The sequence below is a fragment of the Balaenoptera borealis genome (genome assembly GCF_965194805.1).
Source record: "Balaenoptera borealis genome assembly, chromosome: 5".
In the NCBI taxonomy this organism is placed as follows: domain Eukaryota; kingdom Metazoa; phylum Chordata; class Mammalia; order Artiodactyla; family Balaenopteridae; genus Balaenoptera; species Balaenoptera borealis.
This window is the reverse complement of record NC_138862.1, coordinates 71,105,564-71,119,853: the sequence shown is the minus strand read 5'-3', so window position 1 is coordinate 71,119,853 and position 14,290 is coordinate 71,105,564. Positions and strand designations below refer to the sequence as shown.

General features: G+C 38.3%; 1 protein-coding gene across 3 annotated transcripts in view; it reads left to right on the top strand.

Moving 5' to 3' along the window:
* Positions 1-14,290, top strand: part of OSBPL11 (oxysterol binding protein like 11) — a 106,761-nt gene that overhangs the window by 88,341 nt on the left and 4,130 nt on the right. Inside the window, exons 12-14 of one of the 3 annotated variants that reach the window (XR_014244750.1) lie at positions 4,654-4,807; positions 9,183-10,373; positions 11,496-14,278. Coding sequence is in view for 1 of the 3 variants with exons in the window: in XM_082392328.1 (XP_082248454.1) it covers positions 4,654-4,807; positions 9,183-9,248 (220 nt within the window). In the remaining 2 variants the exon portion in view is untranslated. Of the gene's footprint in view, positions 1-4,653; positions 4,808-9,182; positions 10,887-11,495; positions 14,279-14,290 lie in introns of those variants that run through there. The other 2 variants (XR_014244749.1, XM_082392328.1) reach the window with 2 other exon arrangements.

The window sequence follows — 14,290 nt, the reverse complement described above, 5'->3', positions numbered from 1 at the left end:
CTGTTTCCTTCTTTAGATTAGGGAAATTTTCAGCCATAATTTCTTCAAGTACATTTTTGATCCCCTTTTCTCTTTCTTCTCCTTCTGGGATCCTTATTATGCGTAGATTGGCATGCTTTATATTATCCTATAGGTCTCGTATATTGCTTTCATTTTTTTTTTTTTTTAATTTGTCTTTCTGTCTGCTGTTCTGATTGGGTGATTTCCATTATTCTACCCTGCAGATCATTTATTCGTTCTTCTGAGTTATCCAGTTTGCTATTTATTGCCTTTAAGCTCAGCTTTTGTCTTGGCAAATGAGTTTTCTAATTTTAATTGGTACCTCTTTAATAGTTTCTAGTTCCTTTTTACAGTAATCTGCATTTCTATCTATAGCCTTTCTTAATTCCTTCAGTATTTTCATTATCTCCTTTTTGAACTCAAAATTGGGTATACTGGAGATGTCTGTTTCATCTTTAGGGGAATTCTCTTGATCTTTTAATTGAGAGCGGTTCCTCTGCTTCTGCATTTTACTTGTATTTCTCTGACTCTGTGAGTTTAGGAGAAACAGTTAATCAACTGTGGTCTTGAAGGGCTGTTTTTATGTGGGAATGTCCTGGTGTAGCCTCTGTGAGTCTAATATTTTTGGAATAAGGTCTGTCTTTAGTATGTATGACTGCCACATCTTTCCTCAGTGTGTGTTGGCTGTTTCCCACTGATGGGGGTGTGATTGTTGTGGTGGCCAGAGCCTGCAATGGATGTTGAACAGGGTCTCCTCTGTGTCACAGCCCTGCTGGGGGCAGGGCCTGCTCCCCAGTTTTTGGAGTAGACACCCCCAGATCTGTTTCTGATTTGTGGTATGAGGTAGGAAGGACTGGAGCGCGTCCTCTGGGAGAGGAGCCACTGAGTATTCCTCCGTCGGAGCTGTCCACTGGGAAGTGAGCTCTGTGGTATTGCCTGTCACCCATTGTGCAGGCTCACAAAGTACAGTTTTTGGCACTGCCCTCAGCCCTGCCTCAACCATGGGAATTTGGGCAGTCGGCCAGGTGTCCCTCAGGCTCCGTGCTCACAAAGCCACTAGCACAGATCCGTTGGTGCAGAACTGCTGAAGTCAGGCACCAGGACTGCCATAGTCGCACACCTAGACCCACTGTGGGAGCTACTGAGTCAGCCCAGATCCCTGGCCCCACCTCTGGTGTGTACCTGCATAGCCTGCAGCTGCTGTCACCAGGCCCACCCCGGCCATGGGTGCACCAGTAATCTTCTCAGATGTCCCACAAGCACTGAGTTTACAAAGCCACCCATAGCACGTAAATCTGCAGATCGCACAGCTGCTGGGACGCTCAGATCTCAGCCCTGCTTCTAAAGTCATGCAGTCCCTGGGGATTGGCTCGGATTTCAGCCCCACCTCCGTGTGTGGTTATGTGCTCCCAGAACTCATAGAGGCAGACCCATCCTGCAGTGAGCACACTGAGAATGAGGCTGCTGTGACGGGCCCCACCCCTTCCTTTGCACTCATATGTTAACAATGGGGCTTCAGTGGCAGACCCAGGCTCCTTCCTCTGCACACCCCTGGTTGTGGCTTGGGCCTCACTCCAGCCCCTTCAGGCTGTCTCCATGTAGCCATCCCCAATCTGCTCCCCAGGTCTGTCCTCTGAAGCCTGAGTTTCAGCACCCAGCCCCTGCACACACCAGCAGACGTGCATCTTGGGCTAGGGAGTGCATGGAGTTGGCCAGGACCTTCTGTGCAGGTCTCTCTCTGTTCTGCATGCCACAAGCTGGCTACTGCACTCTCCTTCAAGCCTCTGAAGCTCCCTTTCCATCCTGGCTGATCTCCCTGCCAGTGAAGAAGTTTCCCAGGGTGAGGGAACATTTCCTCTTTCACAACTCCCTCCCAGGAGCACAGGTCTTGTCCCGATTCCTTTTTTTTTTTTCTTTCATCCTGCCCAGTTACTTAGTGATCTTTTTTTTTTTTTAATTTTTTAATTTTATTTTTTTATACAGCAGGTTCTTATTAGTCATCAGTTTTATACACATCAGTGTATACATGTCAATCCCAACTACTTAGTGATCTTTTTTGCAGCTTTGGTTGTATGAGATCTCTGCCAGCATTCAGCAGGTATTTTGTGAGAATTGTTCCACATATTTTTGATGTGTTTGGGGGGGGAGGGGACCTCCATGTCCTTCTATTCTGCCATCTTGATCTGGCCTCTACCTTTTGAACTTTTTGATATGAGTTTTCTGATTTCCCTTGTGGGTTTTTCTTCTTGCTTTTTTTTTTTTGGACTTGAACTTATTTAGTAATGTGTTGTTTAATTTCCAAATACTTGGAGCTTTTCCAGATATCTTCTCAGTATTCATTTCTAATTTAATTTCATTTTGGTCAAAGAATGTGCTTTGTGTGGTTTTAATCCTTTAAATTTATTGAGATTTGTTTTATAGCACTGAATGCATTCTATCTTGGTAAATGTTTTGTGTGCACTTGACAGGAATGTGTATTCTGTTGATGTTAGGTGAGAGTATTCTGTAAATGTCAATTAGATCAAGTGGATTAATAGTATTTTTCTAGTCCTCTGTATCTTTACTCATTTTCTGTGCATTCTTTCTATCAGTTGAGAAGAGGTATTGAGATCAGTTACTGAAATTACCGATTTTAATGGAATATTTCTCTTTATAGTTCTATAAGTTTTTGTGTCATGTTATTTGAACGTCTGTTGTTTGGGCCATACACATTTAAGATTATATGCCCTTTTCTCAGGAATGGTAACACAGTTGTTGGAAACATCATCAAGCTTCCTGGCAAATAGGAACCACACTCTATTTCTCCAGAATGCTGACCCTGAAAAGATTGCACGTCCTCTTGCTGCATTGCCCCCCACCCTTGGCCATTATGAAATGATCCTCTATCCGTGGTCATAGTTCTTGCTTTGAATTCCACTTTAATATTAAAATTGCCACTTAAAAATATTATTGAGTTATATTTTACATATTATAAAATTCACCTGTTTTAAGTGTACAATTCAATGATTTTTGGTAACTTTCCTTAGTGGTGCAGGTTTTACCATTAATTAGTTTTAGAATCCTTTGATCCTCCCATAATATCCTTCATGCCCATTGACAGTTAATCCCTGTTTCTGCCCCCAGTCCCAGGGAACCTACTTTCTGTCTCTATAATTTTACTTTGTCTGGACATTTCAAATAAATGGAATCATACAGTATGTGATCTCTTATGCCTAGCTTTTTTCACTTAGCACGTTTTTGAGGTTCATTCATGGTACAACATGTATCAATATTTCATTCCTTTTTATTACTGAAAAGTATTCCATTATGTGACACTACATTTTGTCTATCCCTTCACCAACTGATGGACATTTCCAGTATTGGACTATGATGATTAATACCGCAGTGAACATTCTTGTGCAGACCTTTGTGTGGACATGTTTTCACTTCTCGTGGGTAAATACCCACGAGTGGAATTCCTGGTTTGTGTGGTAGTTTTATGTCTAACTTTTCAAGAAACTGCCAAACTATTTTCAAAAATGGCTGCATCATTTTACATTCCTGCCAGAAACATATGAAGGTTCCAGTTCTCATCTTCATCAACATTTGTTATTGCCTGTCTTATATATATTCCCATTCTAGCTGGTGTGAAATAGTATCTCATTGTGATTTTAATTTGCATTTCCCTACTGGCTAATGATGTTGAGCATGTTTTTATGTTCTAATTAGCCATTTGTATATCTTCTTTGTTAAAATGCTTGCTTATAAATTTCACCCATTTTTTAAATTGAATTGTTTGTTGTCTTATTGTGTTATAGGAGTTCTTTGTAAATTCTGGACACAGATCCTTTATTGGGTATGTGTTTCGTAAATATTGTCTCCTAGTCTCTTGCTCATCTTTTCATTTTCTTAATGGTGTTTATTTCAGTAATCAGTTTTTATTTGATGAGGTGAGAGTATCATTGTTTTCTTTTATCGTCTTCTAAGTTTTATTGTGAAGTGAGAGCCTAAGGTCACCTTTTCGCACGGGGATATCCAGCTGTCCCAGCACCATTTGTTGAACAGACTATACTTTCCCCAAAGAATTGTCTTGGCAGATTTCTTTGGCTTGGAGTTTGTTGAGCTCCCCCCACCCTGCCCCCGTGCTGTGCCTGCAAACTCTCTAACTCGTCAGTTGGAGCACTCATAGGACCCCCCTCATTTGTTTGCCTGCTCTCAGGAGTCACTGTCCTGTGCTGCCTTTTGTTCGATGTCTGAAAACCATTGTTTCATTATATTTTGTCTGGTTCTGTAGTTGATTGAAAGCAGGAGGGTAAATCTGGTGCCCATTATTTAATCACGTACAGAAGCAGAAGTGGTCTCTTCTATTTCAGCTTTTTAAAAATTTATTTCTCCTTTTGCTTATTGTTTCCTAAGTTTCTTAAAAATAAAAATCTTGGTTATATAACTTGGGAAAATATAAATTATTTTTAATTTAAAAAGAAGCAGAAGCAGCAGCATCTTGGACATTAACATCAGCAACATAGTGTCAGCATTCTTGTAACTCATAGGCATGAAATTATAGATCTGATTCGGGAAATGTAATTTATTAAAATCACTGTTAATTTTGAGGGTATCAGTTCTATTTAATTATCTTTTTTGAAGAATGTAAAATGTGTGGTTTTCGGATTTCAGGCGATTGTGGAGAAATGTGACAGACTCTCTGAGGGAATCTGAAATCGATAAGGCCACAGAGCATAAACGTACCCTGGAAGAACGCCAGAGGACTGAAGAAAGGCATCGTACTGAAACAGGCACACCTTGGAAAACCAAATATTTTATTAAAGAGGTATATGTCCTACATGTCTTCAGACTAAAACTCATTATCTACTTAGTGAGAACTTTAGCTTAGTAGGCTTTCTTGAATTATCACTTAAATATCTTCATTTCTAAAAATAGTCAAGCTTAACCATGAGCTTTTTCATGAGCTTTTCACAGTTTGTCAAAGTAGAAAATTTCAAAGTAGAATAGTTTACCAGCAGTTCAGATGAAATAGATTTGGGGATTTAAATTGGCCACAAAATACCGACATTAATCTTTAATCTCAATAACAGAATATGCAATTGACAATTTGTTGCCTTTTGTACCACAGTGAAACTCTTTGTTCACTTCCAGAGACCACATTTTAAGGATGCATGAAAAACTTAAATGGCTACACAGAGGATAGTGAGAAGTGACTAGAATCTTTGCAATGTTTAAGGAAAAAAGAGTGATGTGGGGGGTGTTTAGGCTGGAAAACAGAAAATTGGAGACATTCATTATAACTTTCTTCAAATATAGGTTAGGCTTATCGCGTAGAAGTTTCTTATCAGCTCCAATAGCAGACTTGGGCTAGGCCCAGACTACCAGGAAGCATTTTGAGCTTAACATGAAGGAATGTATAACAATAAAAAATATCCAATAATGACAAGCGTACATTTTATAGTAATGTGTTCCCCATCGCTAGACTCATGTAAGAGACCATGGCTTATGTAGAAGTGTTTAATTCACTAGTTTTGGAGGTAAGACAAAATGATTCCTAAAGTCTTTTCTACATTTAAAGGTTTTGTTTTATTTTGTTTATTACTTTCTGGTAGAACTCAGAGTAAGGTGAATAATGGACCAGAGCTGATGCCAAGAAAAGTTTTCTTGTCCATAGCCAAGTCTAAGGAAACTCATTGAATTTTGATATTGGTCTGTCAGGAAAGAATCTGGAAAAACAGTTTGTGAATTTTGATTACCCTTAAAAGCCCACAGTTTATTGTAGTAGTTTCATTGCTTTAATTTTTCTCAACTGTTTTCTTTCTTCCTTCCTTCCTTCCTTCCTTCCTTCCTTCCTTCCCTCCCTCCCTCCCTCCTTCTCTTCTTTCTTTCTTTCTTTCTTTCTTTATTTTTGGCTGCATTGGGTCTTCGTTGCTGCATGCTGGCTTTCTCTAGTTGCAGTGAGTGGGGGCTACTCTTTGTTGTGGTGCATGGGCTTCTCATTGCGATGGCTTCTCTTGTTGTGGAGCACGGGCTCTAGGCGCACGGGCTTCAGTAGTTGTGGCACATGGGCTCAGTAGTTGTGGCTCACGGGCTCTGGAGCACAGGCTCAGTAGTTGTGGTGCACGGGCTTAGTTGCTCCACGGCATGTGGGATCTTCCCGGACCACGGCTTGAACCTGTGTCGCCTGCATTGACAGGCGGATTCTTAACCACTGCACCATCAGGGAAGTCCCCCAAATGTTTACATGGATAGGAATTCAAGGAAAAGTACTTTACATCTCTTCATTTTTATATGAAAAGATAAACCTTTGTAAATACTATGCAAAATTATAGTCTGGTAACCTTGCATTTTTTTCATTTCAAGCTCACTAAAATAGCATACCAGAAGCAGATTCTAAAGAGGAGAATTTTTCTAAGGGAAGACTTCTATAAATCATTAAAAATGAACTCTAGGGGCTGAGAGCAAGAAGCTGTAATGGGTAAAAGATGCAACCAATTTTAAAAGATTTTAAAAGATAGGCCTCCTGGTTCTTGTAACTAACATGACATGTAAACATGCTACTTCTCATGTATTCTTTATTTGACAGATATTATTAAGAACCCACCACTTAATCCCTTTATTATACTTTGTGATGTTGGATAGACAGATGTAGAAAGTGATAGCAAGATATGGCAGTTGTCTAATAAAGTAGTGAATTTCTTTCTGCCTAGATAGTCTTAACTAACTGCCTTATGAAACAGTAGACTGGAGGTGCTGACTCAGGTTTGGGCCTCTTTAGTTGGTAAGATGTAAGATGGCTTTCTAAATGGTGTGCCATGACACAGTGGTACAACAACAGATGGGTTAGATTCGTGTCATATACTGATTGCCTAAGCCCCTGGGGCTGCCGCGTCACATCCTGTGTGTGACAGGACCATGGACTGTGCTGTAAGAAGCACTGCAGAGGAGAGGTGAGGCTGATGAGGATGGTAGTTAGCTGACACTGATACCACGAAGTTCATAACAACTTTGGCGCTATTGCCATCAGGTATGGCTCTTTGCTAAGAAGAGTCATATGTTATTGAAAAGTCAACTTTGTCTCCCCTGTGGTCCTAAACACAGTGCTGGGCACTTAGTAGATGTTTCATACATATTGTTATGAGTAACAAGAGCTTTTCCACTTGTTTGGTACTTTCATTATTGCTGTCAAACCAACAGACCAGTTTGGAGTTGACTTTAGTTAGATGGAGGAGTAGAGTCACTTGATATAAAAAGAGGAGGTAGAGTAACCTGAGAAAGTATAGATGAATTTAAAGTGTTTCTAGTATCATTTGATAATACCTACCTTCTTTTCCTGACCATTTCTCACTGACATTTAATTTATTAGATCTTCCATTTCCTCTCTTTTGCGATTTTACACATCCGTCAGGATCTATTGGTCGTATCCTCTTGAGTGGATGTTTAAAATTTCTTAAGATGTATATAAATGCAAGCAGGAAGGCTTTTGCAGAATAGTGGACCACATTGGAGTCAGATGTGTTAAGTTTGAACCTCAGTCATACCTTGGATAGTTTATTTACCACTTCTAACTTCGGTTTCCTCATCTGTAAAATGTAGGTAATTATATAGAAGGTGCACTGAAAAGAACTCTGCCCTTCCTGGGTGAAGTTGGACAACTCATTTCACTTCTTGGAGCCTCAGTTTCTTCATCTGTGAAGTGAGATGGTCAGGTGGCACGTCTTAACTTCTAAACCTAGCATTCTGTAATGTGGTTAGGAGACATCTTTTGTGTTTTTGTGTTTTGTGATAATTATCAACCAGGTGATTTAATTTAAACAACATAATGGTTTCTGTTGTTAAAGAGAAATTATTCTGACACTTATTAAAAATGACAAGGAAGACTTTATTCAAGAATATCGCAGTAGAGGAAAAAGATTGAATTCAACTCTGAATGTGTTGATAAGTGGGAATTTATAGCCAGTGGGCAGGATGAGGGAGTGGATGGAAGATTACTAAGAGGAACTTGGTCAGATGTCAAGGATGGTGGGTCGGGGGAGGCACATGATTAGATCAAAAATGCGAGGAGAAGAGTTTCATTGGATATCAAAGATGAGAGAATTCTTGATAAACTAGTTCATCAGGATGTTTTTTTGCTACAACTGAGTTTAGCAGGCCTAGGATGAGGCTTAGTCAAGAAGAGAGACAGAGGAGTCTAACTTAAAGTTTGGTCAAGGAGAGAGTCCTCGTCACTATGACCCACATAATTGCTGGGTGTAAGCCATTTTTGGAGTAAGGTAGGGTAAATATATATTTTTAAATATTTTTTTGAGGATTTTTTTTTTTGATGTGGACCATTTTTAAAGTCTTCATTGAATTTGTTACAATATTGCTTCTGTTTTATATTTTGGTTTTTTGGCCATGAGCCATGCGGGATCTTAGCTCCCTGACCAGGGATTGAACCCGCACCCCCTACATTGGCAGGTGAAGTCTTAACCACTGGACCGCCAGGGAAGTCCCTAAAAAAATTTTTTTAACGCAAATAAACTGAGGGCGATATAGGGGTTACGGAGAGAGGTTCAAATCTGACTTACTTCACCTAGTCGCATAAACACTGAACTGCAGTCTTAGCTACTGTGACCTCAGCTCTGCCAAGCTCGCACCCCAGTATGCTGCTTCATGCATTTGCTGCAGCACTTTTTTCCTCACTTGGTCTTCTCCTGTCTTTCGTTCACTCTTTGACTAACTTTATCTCCTTTTGGTATCCTTCTATTCACAGGAACCAGGGAAAACTAATAGGGTAGAGTCAGGAAAGAACTAGGAAACAATACTCAGATCCTAGAGATGCTGGTTGAGGTGTAGAGAACAGCTCGTACCTTGGTGACCATTTCCTGTGCTCCACCTGCTGCCTGTCACTCCATCAGTGGGGCTCAATCTGCAGCATCTTGGCAAAATTGGCAGAATTGCTACAAATGACTCCTGCAAAGTAAAATATTCGTGGAGCACAAACTAGGTCTTCCCAGACCAGAACTTCTCACCTAATCCTAGCTAAACCACACATATTTTTTGGTGTCTTAAGCACAGAGGCTTTTTCTTCACAAACTCTTGTTTTTAAATGTGAGAACAGAATTCGATTTCAATGAAGGCATTGCATCTAGTTTTGGTTACTGATTCTGAACATAATAGAGGAATGGTTCTTTAATTTATTTTTCTACTTGTTTCAGGGAGATGGCTGGGTTTATCACAAACCCCTTTGGAAAATAATTCCAACAGTACAACCAGCAGAGTGACACATACTATCTAAGACTCAACCAAATGAACTTCTCTATTTACCCTAAACTCTCCCAGAATGGAGTCATTGCACTGAGTGACCTGCTTCCTGATTGCACAGACTGAAACTAACTACACACGAATGTACCAATTAGGGCACCATAGAACTGCAGCAAGACCAAAGTGTTGAAGAAGCACGATGGACCTCTCACCAAGCCGTTCATGTGATGTGAGCAATATCATCTGAAGCCCTTTCACCTGAATTATTAGATGATTAATCTTTTATCCAGTTCCTGCTCCAAAAGCTAAGTTTGAATCCCCTCTTTTTGCATGGGGGCAGCAGATAAACACAACAGTGAGAACTCAGTGATTTTGATTTCTTTGTAGTGAAAATTGAAGTCTCTTTCAGAGTTTGTGCTTTGCTTTCTGTCAGTAACTGAAGTATTCACTACTTTTACAACAAATCAAGAGGAGGAAGAAGATGACCCAGAAGTGGCTTCAGCCATTCATTGTGCCTGAAATCAGTGTTAAAAAAAAGTCAACCAGGTTGTCGTAACAAGGCATTCTGTTTCTTCAAAGAGACTGTGTGCCTGTGTCTGAGGAACTTATCCGTTATCCACCTCTGTTGGAACTCTCTTTTAAAAAGTATATTTATAAATTGATTAGAATTATAACCATGGAGAATTTTTTCTTCTGAGCATTTTAATATACTTGAAAACAGCATTGACTTGAAAAATTTCAGAGCGTTTTTCAATACCTAGTTTTATTAAATATTATACTTGAGAGACAGTTTTTTAAAACATGGTCATGTCAATATGATGAGATTTTGGCCCTTCTCAAGAACTGAGGCATTAAAGAACAAGCAAATATTAAAAAATAAGACTTACTGTTTTCCTTACCTTTTTTTCACTTGTAGGTTAATATCCAATATTACGTGCTATCCCTCTGGATAAGTATGCTTTATCTTACCTCTGTTCACTCAAAATTTAAAACAACTATTCATATTTGTCAGTAATTCAGAAGTTATATATGTGACTAAGTGCATGTATGGTATGTTTTGTTTTTTCAAGGAAACGCAAATGCTGAAGAAAGAGTATGAAATAAAAAGGTATCAGGAAAAAAAGATATCAGGAAGTTGTATTCAGGTACAGTCTTTTTTTTAAATAAGTATTTTATTGAGGTTGAAGAATTGCTGGCAATTAATAGAATAGTGCTAATTATGGCTTTCATCATTCATTCACGTATTTATTTAGCACCTACTTATGGTGCTCAACACTTGTTACTTCAAGCTACCTTAATTTTCCAAGAGTGGTGCCTTACTCTGTTTCTTCTGATGTGGTCTTCCAATCAGTGTGTGTAACATATACCTGTTATCCATCAGCCATTGTAAGTGGCTGTATCTGTTGCATCATCATAAGAAGCTTAAGCTTTGTGCTCTGATAAATTGTGTTTTATTGAAGGGGGCTAATAGGATGAAAACAGCAAAATAATAATTTTTTTCAACAAATTGTAAATTATAAGAAGATAATTGGTTAATGTACAACCATTTTAATGATTCCCTTGTTCATTTTTGCTGTGAAATGCACTGAAAAATCTCAAAATGAGTTATAGTTCATGTGTTGGGAAGATTAAAAAATAATAAAACTAGAGAACAATGATGCCTTTGTCTGTTTTATGAATGGAGAGAAATAGAAAGTTTATATTTAGCGGAGTTATTGCCCTGTTCATTCGAGAAGGACATTGATTTTAAATCCTTACCTTCAGGAATCTCTTAGGGAAATAAGGGAGTAAATTTAATAACAGTTTTTTTAAATTAAAATGTTTTAATTTTACGACTTTTAAATAAACTGGAAATAGAGCAAGAATATCAAATGAAACTGGAGGTTTTTGTTTTGTTCTTTGAACCGTTTGAATGCCCATTTATTTCTTTGAATTTTTGAACCATTTTAAGAATTACTGAAATATGATTTTTTAAAATTCTTATTAAAAGTACATTTATGAGTAATTGAAATTTCCCCCCCTTGACAGGAGTGAAATAATACCACTTTAGGGTAACTGTTTTACCTTGTCCTTCTCTTCTTGACATCTGCTGTAGCTTATTCACTTAACAAGAGGTAGAGGCCTTTTCTGGTTTTTGTTTTTGTTTTTGTTTTGTTTTTTAATCTACACCTTGTTAATATTTGGCCAGGGAAACAAGTCTTTGTAGCAATTGTATCTCTATCTTTTGGGGCAAAGTTTTAAATGTACACTTTCCTTCTGGCTATTAGGAATTGTATGTTAAGAAGTCCAAGACTAGAAGTGAAAAAAAGAGAAAATTCTGGCCTTTAGATTGTGTATTGGGAGAGGTATGGCATCTGCATATTGATTCACTGAATTCTGCAAGTTGTAACCAACATCACCTCTAATACCTACTTGTCACCAAAAATAAGAAGAAGAAGAAGAAAAGTATTGAGTCCCTTCACTCCACAACAACCCTGTGAAATTGTAAAGTGAGGGATGGCTGTTCAAACTTTACAGATGAAGAAATTATTGCTCAGAAAGTTTAGTGCTCACTTCAAGTCACTTAGCTAGACCTTCATTCATTCAACAAACATCTGCTGAGTATTCCTTTGGGGCTGGGATTCCTTTGTCTTTTGGCTGGGGATAAAATAAAAGTATTCCTTTGCTACCCTGCATTGGACTCTGATGTGGCAAATACTCTCCCTATCCTCAGAGACTTGGATGAGGGAAGAAGCTAAAACTTAATTCCTGAGAATGGGATGTTGACACAGGCAAGGCTATTGGTCTTTCCAAATCCCAGAAAAGCATCAGTGATACCTAGGTAATGTGGAAGGCAGAGTTGAGCAGTGAGCTGAAAACAACAGGGTTGGTTCAAAGTCTGCATAAGAAGCCCCAAACAATGCATCCAGGTGACTAACCCTTGTTCCACCCTACAAGAGACTCTTGAGAGATTGAACCAGAACCAATTGGTTCTGACTGAACCAATTCAGATCTTTCAGCCCCTTCCCCTATCCCATTCCCAAAATATTGGCAGTCAGGCTTATACCCTTAGGCGAGAGATTAAAAGATCCATTTTAGGAGAACAACTCCAGAAAAAAAGAAGTCCTACGATATATTTGAAGGGTCCACCAGCAAAAAGCTCAGCTGACAACCCTGTTAATTACTTTACAGTAAAGCCAAGTCAGCAGTTCCTCCAACATAACCCTCCACCCTCTCACCAATACATTACACATATCCATCGTCCACCACAGTGTATATATAGACAGCATATCATTACTCATTTTAATAGCTAAGGATCAGCAGACATTTGAGGAAAGCTTCCAACATGAATAAAAGAGAGATCAAAGCAAACAGGAGAAAAGAAATTAGAGGAAGCAGATAATTCAGGAAGTCAGGGGAAGTAACTTTAGAAAAAATTAAATCTTCAGGCAGATGAGATGATATTGCTTCCACGAAACATGAACAAAATGCTATTTTTAAAATGGACTGTTCAGAGAACAAGCACAGGTCTTGGAAATTTAAAATATAATAGTTCAAGTTAAATACTCAATAGATCATCTAGAAGATAAGTGAGAAAAAGCTCTCAGCAAATAGAACAAAAGGATAAACAATGGACAATAGGAGAGAAATGATACGGAAATGAGAGAAGCAATCCAGGAAGTCTAACATGTAACTAGTGGCGATTCCAGGGAAAGAAAACCAATGGAAAGGATGATACTATTTTGATATAAGTATATGTGTGTATGATGTGTATGTATATATTTATGAGAATTTCCCAGAGTAAATGATGTGAATCCATTTGAAATGCCATGAATACCCTGCACAATAGAGAAAAAATAAAAGCCCAACCCAAAGCACATCATTGTGAAATTTCATAACACTAAGGATAAAGAGAAGATTCTAAAAAGAGAATGGCATCAGCCTTCTCAATAACATCACTGAAAGCTAAAAGACAAAAGAGCAATACCTCCAATTTTGCCTAGAATTTTATCCCCAGCCAAAAGACAAATCTGACATGCAAGATTTCAAAAAAATTTTATGCCAGCATTTCCTTTTCTGGAAGCTATTGAAGTATATGCTCCAGCAAAACATAAGAAGAGGGGGAAAAAAAAACAACAACAACAGGAATTGGAGAAGATAAGAGATCATGCAAAACAGAAGATCCAACAGAAGAAGTCAAAGAGGGGCATCAAAATCTATCTCACTACAAGGATGTCATTGGTCTCAGTTCTAATGAAGTTCATATAAGATGAGAATGTTTTGTACATTGCAATACTTAATATATTTGATTACTTTATATACTAATATATATAAGTTCTCCAAATTTTAATATTCTGGGGTTATTCAGCTGTTCTTCATATGTTGGTGTTTCATCTCATGATCAGTTTTCTGAGAGTGCACCATATAGCAATGTTATGTGGACTACTTCCAAAAAGCCAGAATATTGCGAGTGGAATCTTGTTTTAGACCCATGGATCTTTCATCTTTTTAACAGTTTTGTTAATGTATAATGGACTTAAAACAAAGTATACAATTTGACAAGTTTTGACATATATCTCCATCCATGAAACATCATCACAATCATGATAATGAAAATATTTATCATTCCCAAAAGTTTACTCTTACCCCTTTGTAATCTCTCCTTCCCACCTCTCCCCTCTCTCCACCTCTTTCCCATTTCCAGGGACTACTTGTATTAGTATCCTCTTGTAAGGACACTTGACACTGGATTTAAGGCCCACCAGGATAATCCAAGACGATGATCTCATCTCAATATCCTTAATTACATTTGCAAAGACGCTTTTTCTAAGTAAAGTAACATTCGCAGTTTCCAGAAATTGGGACGTCACCAACCACCAATGGTGATTTTTGGAGATCACAATTCAACCCACTACCTCACTAATCTGCTTTATGTCACATAAATTAGTTCAAGTTTTCTAGAATTTTATATAAACAATCAAACAATATGGTCTTTTGGGAGGGCGTCTGGCTTATTCCATTCAATATAATTTTCTGCGATTTATCCATGTTGATTCATGTATCAATAGTTTATTCTTTTTTA